Source organism: Danio rerio, chromosome 11 (genome assembly GCF_052040795.2).
Source record: "Danio rerio strain M-AB ecotype USA chromosome 11, GRCz13ab, whole genome shotgun sequence".
In the NCBI taxonomy this organism is placed as follows: Eukaryota; Metazoa; Chordata; class Actinopteri; order Cypriniformes; family Danionidae; genus Danio; species Danio rerio.
In genome coordinates, this window is record NC_141031.1 from 44,364,024 (window position 1) to 44,387,798 (window position 23,775).

Below are 23,775 nucleotides of genomic sequence, written 5' to 3' on the forward strand. Positions count from 1 at the left end.
TAATCCAGTGTGCGTGCGTATTTGCCTCTGTGTACATACTTGGAACTTTAAACTAGCGCACATTTGGCAACTTGTCATAAATTTTCCGTGCAACAGAAATGCCAGTCTGATCTTACAAGAAAACGTAAGTATTTTACATTTTGCCAGTTTAGTGGCTAATTCGGATGATTTTGTACGAGTTTAGTCGTACGAAATTGTAAGATTTTTAAAAAGGATGCGTGGCACTCAACCCCACCCCTAACCCCAACCATCATTGGGGGATGAGCAAGTCATACTAAATTGTACGAACTAGATCGTACGAATTCATATGAATTAGCCACTAATTCAAAAAGTTACGAATTGTCGTGAACTTGTGTTGGAAATGCGGCTTAGAGAAGCCTTTACGATTAATTAACGGTGACGAATTAAAGTGCAGTTAATAGTGAAGTCAGCTTATCGTTGCATCCCTTTTAATGATTACAGCGCGTTGTACAAAAGGCATACAAAACATATCCAAATGCTTTCAGCTGTTCGCCCCACTCGCTCATGGGGACTCATGCTCTGCGCAGCCTCTGCAACTCAGACTGAATTGAACAGACGCACGTCACTTCATAGCTATAGCGGCCGTTTTTTCTTTTTTTTCTTTTTTATAAGTATTTATATTGACAATATACATACTGTAACATTGTGTAGAATGTGAAATTACAAGGAATATCAGGACTTTTTTAACAATTAGCGAAGACAAATAATAACAAAAAAATAAATAAATAAATAAAATAAAAAATACAAATACAAATACAGGGCTCGAAATTAACCTTTTTGCTTGGTAGCACCGGTGCTCCTAACTTTAAAAATTTAGGCGCATCAGCCAAAATTTAGTCGCACCCACCAATTATGAGCACCGTTACTACAAGTTTTATACAAACAGATTTATTGTATTTGAAATCAACACTAATCAAACTAACAAACAAAAAAAATCATATATAACGTTATATGCAAGCGTGAGGAAAATATGTCTCAACAAAATCCCGCTATCACAAGAAAATAGATTTTTATAACAGAACTGAGTGACCAAAGCATACATGGAGTGCTCACCGGCCCTGCACGCACTGCTTGAATTAACGTGTTAACGGTATAACTAGTAAGATGTGTCATTATTTGCAACTGTAGATGCCATGGTTTCTAAAACAAAATCTGTCAGTGTTATCTTCATTCTCATCTTCAGCGCTTTACAATTTTTCGCGGTAGTAGCTCTGTCATCCGAAGCCAGAAGGCACTGAGTGATTGACAGCTGATCTTAATCAATCATTCGCGTTCAGTGCTAGAGCAGTGGTGAGCCAATAAGAAGAGCGCAAAGGCGGGGCAAGCATTACGGACTTGGATTTGTTTACTGCAGCAAGTTGACATGACAACTGTTTTAAACCATTCCCGAGCGCTGCGTTTCACGTTTCATGTGCAGACAAAAAGCTTAGAGATGCATTCTGCGTGAATGTCTCCTGAATCGGCACATGTGCTGAACATTTTGCAGTAAAAATTGGTCGCACACTACAATTTTAAACACTCGCAGAAATGCTCCCAAATATATTTCAAGGTCGCATAGATAAAATTTCGGGCACATATGCGACCAAAATGGTCGCAATTTCGAGCCCTGAAATACAACCCACTCCGCCACCCCCCATCCACACAAGGTATAATTGTCACAAATTTTGTCAAAACATTTCTCATTTTGATGTTACGTAAAGAAAGTTGAAATGATTGATGATAATAACAAATAAAAACAGTAATTTCCAGAATGATGCACCAATAAATTACATTTACTTATATGATAAAACATTAAATTAAAAAATAACATAAAATAAGAGCAAGTAAAAACAACAACAAAAAACGCTAGCAAAACTAACAATAGTTATATGAAATAGTCAGTTATTAAAGTCTAACAGAGGTAATGTGTCCAAAAATGGTCCCCAAATGTAATCAAAGTCGGTAGGCTTTTGTCTGACAGAATACAATATTTTCTCAGGAGTACTATAAGATACGAGCTCATTGATCCAGTGTTTTTTTCTCAGGGTGGTTTATAGCGGCTGTTTTTTGACTGAACTAAATTTATTTTTATGTCTTGGTCACACTATTCCCACATAGCAAAATTTCTGTGTGGCCCACACAATCAGGTTTTGCTTGGCCCACATGCCGCTGTGAATTACGGTACATGACTGGACCAAATCTGGCTTCCAGACAAGGGCCAAACACAGACCATATCTGGGCCAAGTCTTAGCCAAGTTAATAACTCATAACTGGACCTGAACTGGGCCAGAAAGATTGGTGTGTCACGATTGCAATGAAATTAATAAACCTATAAAGCGTTGTGCTTTAGGCACACTATGGGCCTTGTTTTTTCTCAGTGACCTGATTGGTAGAATTGATTTATTTAATAAAAAATTATTTTTATGTATTTTTAATGTGGGTCAAGACTGGCCAAACTCACGTGGCCCACAATCAATTTTTAAAATCTGGGCCAAATACTACGTTTTACATCTGGCCCAAATCTTGTGTGCCGCATTATAGACGGTGCCACCTCTGCCAAACCCAGGCCATGGTTGGCCCACATGCTGTATGCCAGTGCCGGATGAATGCCTGATGTCCCAGCTTTATGCCAAATCTGGGCCAGAATTCTTTGCTACTAGGGTTTGGAGGGCCAGAACAAATTGTCTCGGGGGCCGCCAATTGAATAGCCCTGGTCTAAGGTATTAGGCGTTGCTAACATACTTAACCATGCCCCTCCAGCTGTCAGTTAACAAACAGAAATGGTGAGGATTAGATAGGTTGTATTAACTCTCCCAAACCCCTTTCCCCATCTTTCTGAGTGAAATGCCCACTTTCCAACATCCAATCAGCTCGTAGTAGAGAAAAAACAATGTCCACCTGAGAAACGGCTACCATCTGAATAGTCCTAATGTCAGTTTTTCAATATCCTGCAGGTGTAGTCAAAAATACCATGTGCCTCATCCATAGTCAACAGTGTCCTCCATAATCTAAATCTTGCATGTCCTCATTGCACCTCTGTTCTCTGTCAAGTACTTGCTGCTTCCTTTAGTTACTTCACCACTGTTTTCTCTCTCCGTCTCTCGGCTTTCTCACCTTTGGGTGTGTGAGCAAAGTCACTTTGTGTTCCCCCTGTGAAAAGCAGACGCTTGCTGTAATCTGCTGAGTGCACCTTGCTTAGGTCTGGCCATAGAGCAGTAAATCTGAACACAAGCCATGCAAGAACTTTCAAAGCCTGAGTCTGCTCTCTTTGCGCAGCACTGCAGTATTCCAGCTCTCACGATAGCAGCAGCCACATCGCTGTAGCACTGGAGCAATAATGAGCTGCCAGCGTTTATCCTCACTCTTACAGGGAAGGTTTGTTCAGGACATGAACACCGTATACAAAGAACAAAGAGGATAGAAGCTATGCTTTGTGCAGATATTTTTTGGTTCCTTAGACACCGTTTAATGGCTTTTGAGTTTTTAAGATCTTGAAATGTCTGTATAGAGTTTGGGATGTTTATTTCTTTTGGCTTTATAAAAAATTCTGTCTCTTTTATACACTACCTGACAAAAGTCTTGTCGTCGATCCCAGTTTTAAGAGCAACAAATAATAACTTGACTTCTAGTTGATCATCTGGAAAAGTGGCAGAAGGTGGATTTTTCTGATGAATCATCTGTTGAGCTGCATCCCAATCATCACACATGCTGCAGAAGACCTACTGGAACCCACATGGGCCCAATATTCTCAGAGAAATCAGTCAAGTTTGGTGCAGGAAAAATCATGGTTTGGGGTTGCATTCATTATGGGGGCAACAAATAAATAAATTAAAAACCGAGATTCTGCTTAGCCAAAGACAAGGAAAGAAGACGGAGTTAATGTTATACACGGCCTGGGTAATTAATCACCAACACTAGGGTTGTAACGGTATGAATTTTTTACGGTATGATAGTCGTCTAAAACAATACCACGGTTTGACGGTTTTGCGGTATACGGTATGTTACAAATGTTACAAAATAATAGAACAGTGAAGCAAATTTGACTTTTTCCAAATAATATATTTTCAGTTACTATAAACATTACCACTTACAATGAACAAATAAAAAAATAAGAAAATAACAAATAATGTGTCAAAGTCCAAATAAACATGGTGCAAATCCTCAGTAAAAAATAGATATAAATATTTACTATACTATAAATAGTTACATAACGAAACTAGATTCAATATGGAACATCTTCAGGTTTTATGTGCCGGCATGGATATGGTTGTCTGTGGATATGGATTTGGATATGGTTGTCTGCAATGCAGACAAACAGCTGCACCTTCATTTGCGTCTTTTGAAAACAGCAAGAGCAGCAGTTCGTCTTTGATGTGTAACTGTTTTGTCATGTTTCTGTGCTGCTGTGCATGCAAAAGTACTTAGTATGAGAATTATTTCATGCAAAACTTTTTTTTTGCGTTTTATTTAGCCGCGCATAAATGTATGCCTATCTCTCATTCTGTGTTGTTCAAAAAGCTCGTTGTTGGTTCCCAAACAAAAGCGAAACGTATGCTTATTGGTTGTGATATAGCGAGTTTGAACCAATCTGGGCATGGAGGAGGGACAATGCATCAATGTATCATGTCTGGTTTGTCCGGAGACACAGTGACGAGCGTTTCTTTGTCAAATCAGCGTTGTCAAATTTTGATGACGTAACCGCACTGATTCCGGAGCCTCTGAAAGTCCGCGAATGTAAAAAAAAATAAATAGAAAAAAATAATAAAAATAAGTCCGCGAATGTTATGTGATACAGCACTGGAAAGCTGATATTCTCTTCTTTATGCCAATCTTTGAATTGTATGAATCGGATCAGCGTATCAAAAGTTATTAAACATTTAAGAGCAATACTTATTTTTAGCCGTGGGCGGCTGTCTCGGTCTTTAAGGGTTAAAACCGTTGATATGCAATTGTTCATGGTATGATAATCGTGCACGTTCAAATCATGGTAGACCATCATACCGGTATATTGTTACAACTCTAACCAACACGCAAAACGACTGCATTCTGTCAGCAAACTGCACCTGTACGGCAGGATATGTGAATGAAGTAAAGTCGGTTTTATATTCGCACATTCAGACTTTCTCCTTAACAATATAATTTCATGAAGGTGTTATTTGCAAACTAAACAGCTAAATCTTAATAGCAGCCAATGACTATCAAAGTACAACATGTTCACAGTCAAATAAACAGTGTTCATGTTGTTTTCAAGTCACACTTGCAGGTTATTTCAGACCGAATATTCAAAGTGCCGTGGTAAACAATATAGGGAGTTTATCACAAGTTGTCACTGAATGAATGTGTGAATATAAAACCAACTTTACCTTAATAAACGTAACTTTCACATTTCATTATTAGCATTCAGTGTCCGCAGTTTAATTAACCACATGTAACTGTTTTTGCTGAAATCATTTCAGCAATCAAAAACGAGTGATGTGTATCAGGGTTCAACGCCAAGGATTTTTCCTACTGGCCCAATTGTACCAGTGGTTCAGATTTTTACCTGCCCTGCCAAAATTTTCACTGGCCCCAAAAAAAAAAAAAAAATGTAATTAATTAATTAAAAAGTTAATTGCTATTTCTTAGCCACATTTATTAAATAATATGTCACAAAATATTGTCTGTGAATCTAGAATTCAAATATTTGAAAAATGTTAAAATATTTAGCAGTAAAATATAGAGTATGACTTAAAAGTGACGGCAAACTAAGCAAAACATCCCTTCATTTTTTTTCGTCGGGCTGTACTTATGTAAACGTTTCCACAAAGTTAGAAGCAGACGTTTTCTTTTAGCCTCATAATTTAGTGTTGCGGTTATGTTGACGTCTAATAAAATTTAGTGACAAGGCAGCACTGCCCCGATCGTTCCAGTAAGGATTCTGTCTACTGTGCCGAGCATCCCTCATGCTGGCCCCGGGCCATCGGGCAGTCCTTATTGTTGAACCCTGTGTATGATTCAGCATAGCGTGAACTGACCTGATATGACATGAGAACTGCAGAGTCCAGCATTTCTAATTAGCTCCTCACTTCATTCAGCTCCCATTTAGCCAAAGACGTCTGCAGTCGGTATTAAAGCAGTGTGTGGTGTATGGTAAAAGTTAAGTTTTCTATTTTTGGACTCGGCATCCTACCGCACAAAACAACATTTTTCCCATTGCAGCCTGTCCTTTTTTTGACCCGTGTGACGTCATGTGTGATGTAGGTTGGTAATTGGTCTATAAATTGTCCTGATTTGAGTGTGGACAGTAGGATCTACATTTTATGTATGCTGTATATCTGTGTCACTGTGTGTGCGCGTACATTTACTGTATGTATATACATAGATAAAATATGATTGTATTGAAGGTGGTCTATTTATAGCCCTCCTGAACAACATTATTTGCAACATGAGCACTTTGTCAGCCTGGGCTAATGAGGACTAACGTTTTACGGTCACCTTGTGCTTCTCCTGATGACTCCTCATCGCAGTTACTCCACCGATGCGTGACCTCGCTGGCTTTTTACTACGCGCCATACAGTGCCCTTGTCTCACGAGACATCCATCCAGCGTCTGCCGCTTAGCATGATGGAAAGAGGAGGGCAGACAGCGTAAAATGAGTCTTTGGGAAATGGAAAGACCTTATTCCCGGTGTCAAGACTGCTGCTGTGCTGGAGATTGATGGGAGGGAAAGTCACCTTCACGAAGCACACAATAATGTCGTGTTCTTTACCTTGTCCTTCAGCAGCACTCGTGTAAGGGTTGGTAGCGAGTCCCGCAATGAGAGCTGGCACATGTTGATATGTGGGTGTATATGCATGTGCGAGTTAAATGCAAAGGTGTTCATTAGAAGCTCATGAAGGCCAATAAACTCCTCCGGTTTTGGAAACTCTTGGTCCTCCTACCTGCCTGGCCTGTGCGGAGGAAGCTGCTTGATGCACTGCAGCGGTCAGTGGAAACATGAACGAATTGCAACGTTTGTGTATGACGAAGCTTTGTGGAACCAAAAGTGGTTGTGGTTCATTATTAGTTCAGCAGTGTAGGTAAGTTTAGTCTTTAGAACTGTAACATGCATCTAATTTATGGCTGCACAATATATCTGAAGAAATATTGTTACCTTATAATAAGATGTGCAATATCCATATCACAGTGAAGTGCAAGGTATGACATTAGTTTTATGTATTTATACGTGTTTGTGAGCTGCATGCATGGATTGTTAATCCACATCTAACCAATCAGATGATGTCTTTACTATTTCCGCCTCTATTTCTGAAGTTAACCTAGCTTATCTGAACCTAGAGCTGAAAATAAAGACTAATGCTAGGAGAGGAAAAATGACAACAATAAATATGAATCAGAATTTCCAAGTTTTAAAGTGTAAATGTTTGCACCTTCACATGGTATTTTTTATTATTATTATTATTATTTAATTAGCTAAGAAAAATGTATTACCTGTTTATTTTGCCTGTCATACTTTAACAAGTCATAACATACATAAGCACACTCACCGGCCACTTTATTAGGTACACCTGTCCAACTGCTTGTTAACACAAATTTCTAATCCGCAACTCAATGCATGTAGGCATGTAGATATGTTCATCAATCTACTGCAGTTCAAACTGAGCATCAGAATGGGGCAGAAAGGTGATTTAAGCGACTTTGAACGTGGCATGGTTGTTGGTGCCAGATGGGCTGGTCTGAGTATTTCAGAAACTGCTGATTTACTGGGATTTTCAGGCACAACCATCTCTAGGGTTTACAGAAGATGGTCTTAAAAAGTGAAAATGTCCAGTGAGCGGCAGTTCTGTGGGTGCAAATGCCTTGTTGATGCCAGAGGTCAGAGGAGAATGGCCAGACTGGTTCCAGCTGATAGAAAGGCAACAGTAACTCAAATAAGCACTCGGTATTACACTGGGGTCTGCAGAAGAGCATCTCTGAACACACAACACATCCAACCTTGAGGCGGATGGGCTACAGCAGCAGAAGACCACACCGGGTGCCACTCCTGTCAGCTAAGATCAGGAAACTGAGACTACAATTCACACAGGCTCACCAAAACTGCACAATGGAAGATTGGAGAAACGTTGCCTGCTCTGATGAGTCTCCATTTCTGCTGCCACATTCAGATAGTCGGGTCAGAATATGGCGTTATGAAAGCATAGGTCCATCCTGCTTTGTGTCAACAGTTCAGGCTGGTGGTGGTGTAATGGGGGATATTTTCTTGGCACACTTTGGGCCCATTAATACTAACTGAAAATTGTGTCAACACCACAGCCTACCTGAGTATTGTTGCTGACCATGTCCATCTCTTTATGACCACAGTGCACTCATCTTCTGATGGCTACTTCCAGCAGGATAATGCCCCACGTCATAAAGCGTGAATCATCTCTGACTGGTTTCTTGAACATAAGAATAAGTTCACTGTGCTTAAACGGCCTCCACAGTCATCAGTTCACAATTCAATAGAGCACCTTTAAGATGTGGTGGAACGGAAGATTTGCTTCATGGATAAGCAGCCGGCAAATCTGCAGGAACTGCATGATGCTATCATGTCAATATGAACCAAAACCTTAGAGGAATATTTCCAGTAGCTTGTTGAATCTATGCCACAAAGGATTAAGGCAGTTCTGAAGGCAAAAGGTGTCCAACACCGTACTAGTAAAGTGTACCTAATAAAGTGGCCGATGAGTGTATAGATTTTTTTAATTTCAGAAAAAATTGTAAGTTATTATTATATATGACATGTTTTCCAAGTATCGCGCAACCTTAATCCAAATGATGTTTGGCTATAGCATATTATAATCCTGTTTTTTTTTTACATATTAAAAAAGTACATAATGTATTGGATTATTTTGCATGGATTTTTGTGTTGTTCATATAGCTATAAAATTAAAGTGTCAGTTCGGTGTGGCGTTTGCAAAAATACTTGTCAATCAGCACTTGTTTGATTTGTAGATTCAATAGGCTATTTAATAAATGGATCTTTTATAAGGATTATTAATAACTGTAACTCTCCTAATGAAAAAATAAAAGGTTGGTTGGTTTGTTGGTGGTGCACTAAATCATTAAAAATAAATCTGTTGTGTTTCTGAATGGTGCCAGTGAGAGAGAGAGAACCCAAAATACTCCCATTTGTGGCCATCTCCAAAGCAAAGCACATTTCAGAAAGTTTTGCTTTTGTGGCTTCTTTCTCCACTTGTGCAAATACATCAATCAATCAATCAATCAAGCCTTTATTTGTCACTACACTTTCGTATAGCGAAATTGGACCCCCCAGACCATACACAAAACATCACAAACAACTTTTCAGGGGAGACAGATCTTAGGAGGTAGCATTTAGAAACGAAGAAAGATACATTTGGACAGTTAGGCTAAAAAACACCCCCTCAGCTTGCCCTTGATTAGGACAAAGTGAGAAAAGGGAGAAAAACAGCCCTATCTTAGCATAAGCACACCGGCAAGACACAACATAGACAGAGGGGATGGGAACAGGGGTAATGGAAAACAGTCCGTTGAGTGCGGGCAGATAACTGGTCCAGCAGCCATTTCCGGCGCAAGTCACAGCCCCGCCCACGCCCCACGTGGGTAAAAGCACACGAATGGAGCTGTTTATGACACAGATCCAGAAGAGAGCCAATCCGCATCAATGCTGGTTTGGCCATCAACTCATCTGTCTGAAACTGTGGCAATTATCCATCTTTTCGCTCTTTTTATTTCCCTTCTTTAGCAAAATATGCCTGTAGGCACATGTTAATGCCCATCAAGTTAACAAATATGTTGCATAATTATACAGAAAAACGTAAAAAGGACAAAATAAATACTAATAATTTTCACTGTTTAACTGATACCATTGTTCAAATAAACAGTTAACTGAAAACCTCATGTACACACTTCATTCATTCATTCATTCATTTTCTTGTTGGCTTAGTCCCTTTATTATTCCGGGGTCGCCACAGCGGAATGAACCGCCAGTAATTTTTTTACGCAGCGGATGCCCTTCCAGCCGCAACCCATCTCTGGGAAACATCCACACACACACTCATACACTACGGACAATTTAGCCTACCCAATTCACCTGTACCGCATGTCTTTGGACTGTGGGGGAAACCGGAGCACCCGGAGGAAACCCACACGAAGGCAGGGAGAACATGCAAACTCCACACAGAAGCGCCAACTAAGCCGAGGTTCGATCCAGCGACCTTCTTGCTGTGAGGCGACAGCACTACCTACTGCGCCACTGCCTCGCCCGTACACACTTCAGTGTATCCTATTGCATTCACATGTAAAGGGATTAATGAATACATTTAGGGTTTATATAAACAGAACTTTCCTAATCTGTTTTGGATGTATTCCTGAAAACAAGCAGATGGTAAAGAAATACAGCGATGTATGGCTGTTTTTGTGACTCTGTTGCCACACATGCAGCTGCCGCAGTGTTATTGAAGACAGACGTTGTTTTGAGGTTTGGATTAGTCATGTGCTGTGTGTAGTTTGTGTTCTCATAGAGAGAATGTTGATAACAAGATGCATTGATCTGACGGCAGATATCTGTTCTTTGTTTCTGGGCTTTCAGTCTTTTTATGGTAGTCTCATAGCATAATCACTCTTTAGAAGTAGAGTGTGCTTGTGTGTGTTTTATTATTGGTACATTTTAATGCGTTCTAGCTTAGCTAATGAATGCCAAAAGCAGGATGCCAAGTTTGAATATGCAAAAATACCAGAACAACACACTGTTTCCACAGAGATTTTTAATACACATCCATTGAGAATTTTAGAGTTGTTGTCATATTCATAACGAACAGAGAACAGGAGGAATGTTGTAGCGCACAGGACATTGTCAGCATGCTGGATATTATATACAGAGCTCATAATTGAGTACACCCTGTTTAGAAAATAAATATTTTTATTAGTTTCTCAGTGAATATGAGTAATATTGGTGTATTTGAACAAAACAGATTTATTAAACAGATATATTTATTAAAATAATATTTTAGTCACAGAACAACTTTAGGAATGGAAAGAGAATACATTTAAATTCATGCAAAATATTGCCAAAATATTTACAGACTACAACATTTTAACACAGTTGTACATATATATTTTTTGTTTCGCTTGGTTTTTGCTAGTTTTAAAAATGCTATTTAATATTTTTATTAGCGCTGTCACAATTAGTGCGTTAACGCATGCGATGAATTTTAAATAATTAACGCTTTTAAAAAAAATTAACACAATTAATGCAGATGCTTTTTTTTTACTTCCTGTTGTGGTGGACATGTGTTTAACATGCAAGAAATGTGGATAAGACCAAGGAAGCACTTTTTGAAGGCAAGTTTCAGTATAAAACAATTAGTCGCATCACCAGGCTCTCCAAAGTTTCATGCAATTTCGGGTGTTTTATTTTTAACTTTCGACTTCTGTTGTAAGTTGATACCGCATGGCGAACAGAAAGAAAATCCTCTGCATTTCGTGACTCTGTGTTTCTTTAAGGTAATAAAATCACTGCTTAGGCTACACGGTAGAATTTTAATAGGAGTATTATCTTAATCATATTAAAATCAGAGTATTGGTGTTTTATGTAAATGTACTCAGAAAGTCTCTGGTGAAGTCGCGAGCTGTCAAAGACAGGGCATTACTCTGCCTTTCAGCATGAGCCCTCCAAGTTTAGTGTGTTTCCTCATTAAACGCAACGAAAGCGTATGCTTCGCGTTGTTGTGTCAGAATCCTTGTGAAATACAGTAATACTTTAAGACGCTTAGTTTAAGCAAATTTGATGAACGTGATCATTCGTGTTGAATCTGAGTCGCTCCAGTATGGAAGGCCGTTGGGGCCAAAACATCCGCAGCGCGTTGTGTGATACTCCTAGTCTTAGCAACTGGATGAATGTAAAGGAGGATTAAGCTAAATTGTTTCTACTCTATAACTAATGTTCTCAACTCACAGCAATAAAACTTTACAATGAGTGCAACAGTTTGTATTCTATAGTTTATTATTATAATTTTTCATTTTCCATATCTGCAATTCCTGTATTTTGGCATTTTTTTTGCAGTCCACTTAGAATCCAACATGGAAATCAGTGTTTTCTTTATTGGCATTGATTGTTTTGAAATTTAAATGTCATTAACATGCCTGTGTTTTCATTTCTTTAATAAATATGGCTGTCAAGCCAGGATCTTGATGGTTTATTGTGGGTATGTTGTTTAAATGAAGAAATCTGTGTTACAAGTTAAACAAAAATTCTATTAAACAATTATATTTTGAATTTTATTTCTAATAAACAATTATATTTTGAATATAAATAGTTTTTGTCTTGCCTTTACATTAATTTTACATTTGAATAGCCAAAATTACAAGTTTCAGTATTTTAAATGCGATTAATTGCGATTAATTATTTTTTAAAGGTGCGATTAATTAGTTCATTTTTTTAATCGATTGACAGCACTAATTTTTATATATCAAAAATTTTGGCTACTAATTTTTGAACCATTAAGTTATCATCTAAGTTATTTTGTTAGATAAGCTACAGATTTGGCTTCAGTAAACTCATGTATATGCTCAAATATGATATTGTAAAGCAGTTAATCTAAATTAATGAAACCTTACCTAATAGATCTATTCAAATCATCTGGATATATTATATTCATATTGCAATGTATATCCCAAAAAAAAACTATCTGTCAGATTTTTTTCAATATAATGAGTAAATTATGGCAGAATTTTCATGTTTTAGTAAACTATATCTTAAAGAAGTATGTTGTTCAGCAAATAGTGTATGCACATGTCAGTATAAAATGTATTTAATTGATTTTATGCCATCTTTATTTATCAATACATCTCAATCTTTCCGTTATTCTAAATTATTTTCCTTTTCTATGCCATATAAATTTCTCTCCTCAGAACTCCTCAGTTTCCTTTCAGTCTCTGTCTTTTAACCATCATGTTTCTTTCTTTTCCTCTTTCTCTCCTTCTATCTTTCATTTTGGGTACATGTTTCGTGTATTATGCATTAGAAATGCGGCGCCTTTTAGAGGCACTCTAGCAAGGGCAGGACTGAAGAGTGTTGGACAGCAGCCTGTCTTTCACACTTTCTTCAAGCCGATGATCTCACACAGTATGTGTATTCAGTGCATTTGCCTCACTTATCCAGTCTCAACTATTTAAAGGCACAGTTCACCCAAAAATTTTAATTCTCTTATCATCAAGGCACAATACCAATTTTACCCCTCACCCCTACCCCTCGTTTTGTGCATTCACATGAAGGGTTCAGGGTGTCCCAATTCTCTTTAGCTTGAAGGCGTAAGGCTAAGGGGAAGGGCTAGATAGCCCTTAAAACTGAGATTTTTCAAGACCTCACTCAAAACCAAGGGGTACAAAAATTTCCCAGAATACACCATCTACAACAGCAGCATGGCTGCACATGGAAGTAAGGAGATGCACAAATTAGTAATTTTTTTGTCATTATTAAGAATTTTTACAACAAACACACACGTTTTAATACTTTATAGCAGCATTTTTGTTTTACCTCCATGCTTAAATAAATATGCTAAAAAAAACCCGCTAAACTTTGCTTGCGATGACATATGACTTGTGCAAGTGTTGTAAGGCAAGTTTATTTATTTCATACACAGTTGCAATTCAAAGTGCTTCACATAAACAGGAATAAACAGGACAAAAGAAAATAAAAAAACACGTTTAAATAAGAAATATTTAAAACTGATAAAAACAGATTAAAATGTGTTAAATAAAAGAATGAAAAGTGGTTTCCCATTTCTTATGGATAAAATTTGAAGCCTTTTTCCTTCACACTCTGTCTCAAGGGCCAAGAAGAAGGGGTAGGGGTAAAAAATGAATTGGGACTGGGCCTAACTCCATCCTCCACTTCAAAACCACATGGAGTTTTTTCTTCCTCTATTGAACACAAAGGAAGATTTACTGAAGAATACCTAAAATCAGCCATTGACTTCCAATGCTTCTGCTGTGGATCTCAATGCCATCTTTTTCCAGCATCCTTTAGAAGGCATCCTTTAGTACAGGAGTTCTCAAACTGTTTAGCCTGTTACCCCCAAAATAACAATACCAGTGATTCGCAACCCCCCTTATCCTCTAAAGTGGTTAGAAATACATAAACCTTGCACACAACGGTAAACACACACCAAATCTATTTACACTTAAGTCTATTTTTAGGAGAACACCATTCGGAGAGCATCCTCCATGTTCAGTTGTGGTCTGTGTTTATTTTTAATGTACGTGAGTGCCGTAAAGGTGTCAAAGTTTAACCTGGTGCCATAAAATCAACGCTATTGCTGTGTCTATAATATAACGGAATCACCCATGGGGTCGCAAAAACAAAACCCTTTGAAAGGCTGATGGCTTTTTAGTTGCATGCTGTTTTTAAATGTTTATGATTAATATGTTAGCAATGTTACTATTAACTACTATTTGGTTCTCCAGTAGGTTAAGAGTAATCAAGGCAGGGCTCGAAATTGCGACCATTTTGGTCGCATATGCGCCCGAAAATTAATTTATGCGACCTTATAATATATTTGGGCGCATTAGTGCGACTGCAGATAATGGTTGTAGTGCGACCTGTTTTGATTTTTTGTAAAAACGTGCTGAATCGCTCTTTCCTGCCGATATATTGGTTCATATTAGCTGTCAATCACTCAAGGTTTTCCGCTGTCAGATGACAGGGAAGGAGCTTTTATGACCACGGGGAAATGCAAACGGCTGAAGAGTAAAAACTTAAAGCACACAGGTTTGCAAACCCCACCTAAAGTTGAGGCGCAGATGAAAGCGATCATGACACGTCACGTGGTGAATAATGATCCGCCAGCTGAGATCAATCGAGTACGCGCTTCTTGGAGAAGGTGCCCGAATCTCCCTGCGTTGCATTCACTGCGTGTTCAGCGCAAATGTCCGCTAAAAGTCCAATCTAATACTCTACATATCATCGCCGAAGAAGCTCGCCTTTACTAAGTTTACACTGAAACTGCGGCTCATAACAAAGACCGTTATTGCGCCGGTGGTCATCGCAAGAATCTTGCTCTGCCTGCTCATAAATTGGGTCGGCTGACTCGCCTGCCTTTCCACAAACACAGAAAAATGAAGATCAGCTCAGACTGAACCTTTAAATTGACACAAACTGAAACCAAAACTTTTAAAGAGTGATAGAAGTGAGACTTTACATACTTTCTTTTGTCTATTCTTTTTTGATTTGTATATTATTTTTATATTTATTTACTGATGACTGCTTTGCAGCTTTCATCATTAAATTGAATGATTTATTATAATCTTTTGTTTGTTTTGTAGCAGAAATATTATTTATTAAATTGACATGCATATAAAAACAGCAGCACAAAATCAATATTTCTTACTGCAATGCTTCATTTTTGTTTGATGCAAACTATACAATTATTTTTCATAAAGTAACAGACTTTTTATAGCAGATAACCTACATTCATGCACATTCAAGGCAGTATCATAATGAGAAATGGAATTCATTACTATTATTGTCATTTTCATCATCATTAATATTCTATAGCCTAATTATTAGACATTCATTTTGGAATTATTGCACACAAATATCAATGTCTTCGCAGCATCAGTTAGATAGTTGTTTCTGGTTTTTGTCAGTCCTACTGATGTTGTTTTAAAATACAATAAATCCCTTCAAAAAACAATTTGCAGCGGTGCTCATTCATTTTTGGTGGGTGCTCCTAAATTTATTTTGGTGCTCCTAAATATTTGAAGTTGGGAGCACCGGTGCTACCAAGTAAAAAAGTTAATTTCGAGCCCTGCAAGGTAATTCTGTTAGTTTAATAAAATGTTGATTTTTGGAAATCGCCAAGCGACCCCCCCCTCACCCCTCGTCCCACTTCTCCCCGAGGGGTCCCGACCCCCACTTTGAGAACCACTGCTTTAGTATATAAAGAAGAAATCCTTAAGTTTAGATGTTTTTTTTTTTTTCCATTTTTGAGTAAACTTTACCTTTAAATCAATATTGTTTGCAGCAAATGTCATTTGTTACTGCTGCAAATGTGTTATTATGTGGGTTGAATGGCAATTTCGTAATAGCTTTTTGTATTTTTGTATACACACAAGTAAGCTATATAGGCCTATATATTTCATAGTAACTATTTGCCTTCATCACAGTGAATGCAACCTTCAACCGCAGTACTAAAACAAATTATAGTTCTGCGGCTTACTGTATGCATTACAGATTAGCTGCACAAATGAATTATTATTGTTATTTTTTTGTTTGTTTAATGTTATTGATGTTGCTGCACAGATAATCATTATCGTTTACTGTTGTCCTGTTTCGCCCTCTAGTGGTGGCCATGCATTCTTGTGCATTTATCTCTGCAGTGCTGCTCATGAGTTCAATTTAAGTTTATTTGTGTAGCGCTTTCTACTATAATTATTGTTTCAAAGCAGCTTTACAAAAGGTGCACATTATTGCACTACAATCACATTAAGCTAAAGTTACATCAGATAGAAGTTGTTAAATATAAACATAGTTTACCTGCAAATATTCATAGCGTATAGGTGATGTCTGTGTGTACATGTTTAATGCAGTGTATTTGTGGATTAAGTGTATGTGTTGTCCTGGCATGAGTTTTTTCAACATGTGTCGTCCTTTAAGTTCTCCATGATTATGTGGATGGTGTAGGCCTGGGACGAGAACCAGATTAAAGGTTTACCACAGTTTGGAAAAGTGAAGGTTTTTCAAACCGCCAAAATGTTCTGTTATTAAGTTTCCTACAGTATAAGTACAGTAAATGTTTTTTGCCTGTTTTTTATGACTATTTTATTTAGTTTTTTAGGGCAACAGTATCTCCAACACTTTACATGTAAGCAGGCAGGGTTTCTGCAAGGTCTTAAATCCAAATTTTAGGCCTTAATAAGTCTTAAATTGACTGAAATATTGTGTTGTAGGTCTTAAATCTTTTTTAAACAGGTCTTAATTTTTTCTTTGTTCATGTATTGCTACCAAATTTGGCCAAAACCCATACAATCACCAACAAACATCTTAATAAAACTTTAAACTTTTTATTTAAAAAGGTCATTTTAACTCTATTTATCATAATGGTTTAATTATTTTCCTTACAATAACATTTCTTTAAATGTTCTCTTTATATTTTACTGCTGAGGACACGGACCTGGACAGATTTCTGTGCATATATTTAGTTTATTATAGTTTTTAAAACATTTGTTAATTTTCTTTTATTTTAAAGAAAGTGTATGGATACAACTAGAGCTCACTTGTTTTTAAACAATATTTAAAATATTTTGCTAAAAAATAAAATGCAAAATATTTAAATAGTTTATTATTATTTATTATTATTTAGTATTTTTGTGTTATTAAATGTATTCAATAATAATATGTGTTACAAACCCCTGATGTTAGTCTAGGGTGTGGGGTTTGACATTTATTTAATTAAAATATATTTATATAAACAGTGAATGAGTGGAAAGACAACCAAAGTAATGCCAAAAAATGTGTGCTTTTATTTACAATCCCAAAGTGAACAACAACAACGAATTAATCAAAAATAAAGAAAAAGTAAGTAAAGCAAAAATATACTATTTACAATATGTACAACACTGAAACAAATAACGACGGGAAAAACAAGAGAGCTGGCAGAAGGGACGCGGGCGGCGCTAAAGAAATGAAAAGAACAAAACCCAAACTAAATCTAACTTCCCAGAAGCATCTAGCTAACTAACTATGTGAAAAACAGTATAATTAACACACGAAGATCTTCCGAGTCCTAACTATCTACTCTATCTATCTATCCAAAAAGTACAAGGAGTGGCGCTCGCCCCTAACCTAGTGTACTAGACAGCAGAGTAGTCCTATGTGTTGCGAAATGTATGTCACGTGACCTTCTTACCTGTCCGCTTCGTCCAAGCCTCGTAAACAACGATAAACTAAGAACAATGTACGAATTACGGACGGATAACGTGCACACAGAAACAAGCAACAACAAAATACACAGTTAGACAGGGTAATTTCTAAACGCACGCGGTAAATACAAACGAGCGACAAAACAGCAAAAGAGAAAAATGCAAGCAAGAGAGAGCGAGTGGTCTGGCGCGCGCTTTTATCACGGGTGGTCTTTGCTCATTGGATGTGACGTAACCGGGGAGGAATGACTGACAGCTGAATGGACCAATGATCGGAACCTGAGAATACATGAGAGTAGATATGGGAGAACAGAGCGAGAGAGAGAGAGAGAGAGGAAAAAAACACAGAGAAACAGAGTACAAAAAACACAAATACATAACAATATGTTTTTGATAGGGCAAATAAAAATCTCCATCTGGGCCATTTGAAAACTTCCTTAGCCTTTGGTGCTTTGTGTCTACAATTTCATTCATGATGGTCTTAAAAATTCTAAATGTAACCTGCAGGAACCCTGTATAGAGCCGAACAGTGCAGTGGCTTGACTGTAAATCCAAAGAAAACAAAGAGATCCAAGATGCCTTTCAAGTTGCAAAGAAATCTATTTTGAAACTAATTAAGATAGCAGGAGTCAATGATTTATTTAAATTAATTAGCTTGACATGTTTATGGTGCCAAAATATTTGAGATGTGTCTTAAAATAAAGTATATTTCAACGAGGTAAAAAACTACAAGTCAAGGTATTTGTTCAACGAGGTAAAAAAAAAAAAGTTTTTTACACAGACATTTTAAAAACCTATTTTAGAGCAGTAAACACAAAACCGGGATACAATTTTTCCCAAGGTTATCATACTGTACCATCAGAATCTATAAACCTAGTATGTAATGCATTCTGATCCGTCTTTGTGTTTTTCAGAGCTCCTGTAAGGTGAGAGACAGACGTGCTGGTTAACAGGAGAGAAAGAGAGAGCGAGAGACCCCCTCTTCAGCCTGGCCAAACCCCCGGTGTCCCGTTCCCCATGTATCCCGAATCGACCACAGACTCTCCTGCCCGGCTCTCTCTCAGACAGACCGGCTCTCCGGGCATGGTCTACAGGTCTGTACACACTTACAGTATATTCACACATCTTCACCTCTAAACAGCTGCTTCAGTCTTGTGCTTTTGCATCAGTCATTTGTGTTTTTTTAAACTCCATTCTCAATGCATGAACTCAAGGTCAGGAAAAAACCGTTTGTACTATTGTTTGCACAACAAGGAACATTTACACTTTCAGAAATAAATGTATAAAAGCTGTCACTGGGGGAGTAGCTTTTCTAAAGCTACACTTTTATATCTTTCATGTCCACTTTTGTACCACAAAGGTACATATTTATACCTAAAAAGGACAATTGTGTACTTCAAAGTACCTTAAAGGTACAAAAGTATATAAGTAGATAAGTATATAGATACAAAAATGTTCCTTTAAGGTAACAATGTGCACCTGTAAGGTACAAAAGAGTCCTTTTTGATATGGTACCACCACAGTGAAAGTTCTGTACCTTTATTTTTGAGAGTGTATAAAAGGAAAGTACTTCCAACAGTGTGTGGTTTATCAAGATCAACATCTTTTCTGCTTACCAAGGCTGTTTATTTGATCAAAAGTACTTTAAAAAGATAGTACTGTATGCTATTTTCAGATTATAATAACAGTTTGTTATTTATATATATATATATATATATATATATATATATATATATATATATATATATATATATATATATATATATATATATATATATATATATATATATATATATATATATTTGGCATCACATCATCCTTCAGAAATAATTACACTGTGCTGATTTGCTGCTCAAGAAACTTATTTTACTTCAGAAGTTCCTGCTTCAATTTTTTGTAATAATGTTTTTGTCTGAATATTTATTTATAAAAACATTTATTTAATTTTGGTTATATTTTTTACCCCTTTGATCAGTTTTATGCGTCCTTGCTCAAATTACAAGAAAAAAGAAAGCTTATTTTTTTGAATGAGCCCACATTTTAGTCATAATATATGAATTATTACAAGGTTTCTACGCTTCTTGAAAGTACTTAAGTTTCAGAAATTTGTATTCAAGACCTGGAAAGTACTTAAAAACAAACGTAGTTCTTGAAAGTTTATGGTGTTATTTCAAACGTATTTTATTTGTTAATTTTTAATCAATGTTTAAAGCAGTTGCTGCTTCATTTTTTTGTGATAACTGTTTTTGTCTGGATCATTTTTAAAAACATTTATTCATTTTTGGTTACATTATAGGGTTTTTACCCTCACTTTTGATTAGTTTTATGCATCCTTGCTCAAATAAAAGAAATTTTTTTTTTTCTCACTGAATGAGCCCACAATGTGGTCATAATATATTAATTATTTCAAGATTCCTATGCTTCTTGAAAGTACTTAAGTTTCAGAAATATGCATTCAAGACCTGGAAAGTACTTAAAAACAAACATAGTTCTTGAAAGTGCTTGAATTAAATTTGTTTGTTTCAACAATTGTACTGTGCAAAAATGAAGAACAAAAACTGAGAAATTCTTCATGTAAAATCTTACTTTTTTAAAAATCTTGTACAATAACGATGAAAAATAATGCGCAAGTGATCAATATTTTAGCACCTGCATTTGAATATTACCAGTATTAAATTCAACTAATTGTATTAAAGTTCTTCACAGGGTGTCCACAGGGTCCTAAAGTCCGAATTTTAGGGCCTAAAAAGTTTAATTTACTGAAATATTGTGTTGTGTGTCTTAAATTGTTTTAATTTCCATATGTCCAAGTAAAGCTACACATTCAGATTACATCCATCAAATCACCAACAATCCGTCTTAATAAAAACAGACATAAAACTAAAAACAATTACACAGTTCCTCAGGATAATCACAGAGCAATATATTTACAGAAGTAAGCAGTAGACATAAAAAAAGAATGTAGAATGTAGAAAAAAGGTGTATACAACTTTAGAGTTTTCTTTTTTTGACACATTAAAGTAGCTTCTAAGAAATAATTACATTTGATTTTTGTCTATTGGCCCAACCGCCAGAAATAGAGAATATAAAATTAAAAATATTCATTAGTGTTTAGCCCAGTGAGTCCTGTAAGATAAAACCTGCAGGAACCCTGTCTTCAAACAAGTCTGTTTAAAATGACTTTGATATTTTGAATGTAAAGTATGGGTTAAATGTTATGCCACAGATTTGAACAGTGCTTCATATGCATTGGTATGAATTACAAAGTGCTTGTTTTAAAACGAATAGTATTTGATAGTGCTTGTCCATGTCCTGAAATGAACTCACTGTTAACTTACAGCATTAATTTACAAAGTACTCTAAATTTAATGGCTTGCAAGTTGTGTTTATTTAATGCTTCATCGTAACTCGCTTCATCAGATTTAGTTCAGGTTAAAAGGTTAAAATGTTTCTGCGTGTTTTTTTTTTTTTTTTTTGCAAGTCTCAGAAACTCTGTGTGACTGTGCAGGATGTTCTGAGAAGTGTCAGATATGCACAAAACATACTCACACCTTCATAAATGTTTTCAAAAAGTTTTACAGACCTCTAAGATGTTATGATCTGAAAATGTTCATCGTTATTAAACCACTTTATTGATGATGTGCCACATTATTAGTTCCTCTTGAATTACTGTGATAATTCACAGAAAGATAAATTTGCACCACTCAAAAGCTGCTTTATCCTCGCTCTAGGCTGTATACAAGCGATTAATAGGCCTTTTTCACACTTCCTGGTTCCGGTAAGCGAAGCAGTGTACCACAACATCCGGTTTCAATGCGACGGAGCAAGAAAGAATGGCAGGGTCATCTCATCGCTGTGATTGCTGCGTTCCCAGCTGCTCCAACTCAAAAACGACACTCTTACTTTAATGACCACGATCTCCCGAAAGACGAAGGACAGGGAAAATCATGGAAGACAATATTAAAGGGGGTTGAATGCCGTTTCAAGTTATATGCGGGAGTACACTCGTATGCTGAATGCACTTCAAAGTGGAGATTATTATGTTTCATTAAAGACTGGTGGTCTATGGTTTTATAATATAGACAAAACTCCAGTTAAGCTATCTGCCTTCCACAAACAAGTGCTCATCATGGTCATTAATCTATAAGCATGATTTATCCCTACATTGTTGTTATTTTGGAATAATAGACAGTTCATACAAATGCAAATCTCTTTTTTTTAATTGATTTGACAGCAAAATTATTTGTTTAGTCAGTTATATAATAAAGATGGTATACTTTTCTTACAATGAAGTCCTTTATTACAAAATCTCAATAACCCAGCAAGTTTTAAACTGTTATTGGTTCAATTCCTTCAGAGACATGGTATTCATATATGTTATTTAGAGGTATTAATAAGACCATCCTTCTGATGCATCGTCTTTTGATATTACTAAATCTTATGTCGGCAAATTTTGTTTTACTAAATACCAAGATATATAGAGCGATGATAGAGCTATTCATACTCTTTTTCAAAAAAGAAATCATTACTGTACCTTATATTCAATTTTATTATATGTCTTTATTAAAGGGTGAATTGAAGAAAAGTGTGGCTGTTACCACAGAAATATCATGTTAGAAATAGAATTAAAGAAATGTCCTATACACTCATCCACAGGTTTTATCCAGCAAAACATTGTTTGCAAAAACTTAAAAGTGGGATTGATGTAAATTGTATTTTTGTAACGAATATGAGGAGACAGTTTTACACTTATTTTGGCATTGTACATAGTCAGCTTATGGGGTGAGTTGCAAAATGTATTAATAACGATTCTTTTGTGTTCAAAACCTCTTTCATTATGGATAAATGTACATTTGGGCTTTACTTGATTATCCTAATCTAGAGGAAAATAGTTTTATTTATTTAATTTGCTTATGTTGTTAACAAAATTGTACATTCATAAATGTAAATTTACTAATATGAAACCAGATTTTAAGGTATTGATGACTGAAATATGCTTGTGTAATACCAGTATCAGCTCTCTAAACAAGAAACTCGACCCACTTTAAAATGCGTGAACTCTACAATGTATTTCATTATTACATATGTTATATTACATTTTGTATATTTGTATTTTATTTATAATTACCCCCTGGTATGTACATTTTTGTATTGTAAAATGTTATTTGCTGTTCTTTAAATAAATAATAAAAATGAATATTATCCACGAGTAGGAGCTAACGTGTTTCCAGACTTGAGAAAACCTCACGAGCATTAAACAAACTGTAATGTATTAACCGATAGCAACTCGCCTGTACAGCTGCCTCGCCATTCACTATATCTGACTCTGAATAAATAGGAAGGAGGGGGTTAGCAGTTTACAGACGGGACTACTGACATAAAACTCATCCTGCTGGATGTTAAATAGCCAGGTTAATCTAGTTTACGAATGGCTTAAATGAGCAGATTTTATCCTGTTGGCTGTGCACCTTACTGGAACCTGACGTGGGAAACGCTGTGTAAGACACGTTTTCTGCACAAACTCTGCAAATCGGTATCATCTTTTAAATGCTGTTTTATTAAGGCAGTTTTACAAATTCACCGAACAACATCTTCCTGTCCAAATTATGGCAAAGTTGACCGTGAGAAAGTCATCCGCTGTCCCGAGGCTGTCATGTCTCTGCGACTCCTAGCGAACCCGGAAATATCGATACACTGCTTCGAAGGGCGCTTCCGGTGTTCAATTCCGCTGTGAAAAAGGTCTATTATGTTTAATTATGTTGATCAAGCACACTGAGTGATTTAAGCAGCGTTCTGCAGGGTTTTGCACTGGTCGAGTGCTTTATGTAATGTCCACTTAATCAGAGCCAGACTTGA

At 36.5% G+C, this 23,775-nt stretch overlaps 1 protein-coding gene across 4 annotated transcripts in view; it reads left to right on the forward strand.

Moving 5' to 3' along the window:
- Positions 1-23,775, forward strand: part of kcnab2a (potassium voltage-gated channel subfamily A regulatory beta subunit 2a) — a 241,743-nt gene that overhangs the window by 60,281 nt on the left and 157,687 nt on the right. For all 4 annotated transcript variants that reach the window (XM_087274282.2, XM_087274283.2, XM_087274281.1 and 1 more), the window contains exon 2: positions 18,834-19,013. In XM_087274282.2, coding sequence (XP_087130408.1) covers positions 18,937-19,013 — 77 coding nt within the window. In that variant the 5' untranslated portion in view covers positions 18,834-18,936. The remainder of the gene's footprint in view (positions 1-18,833; positions 19,014-23,775) is intronic.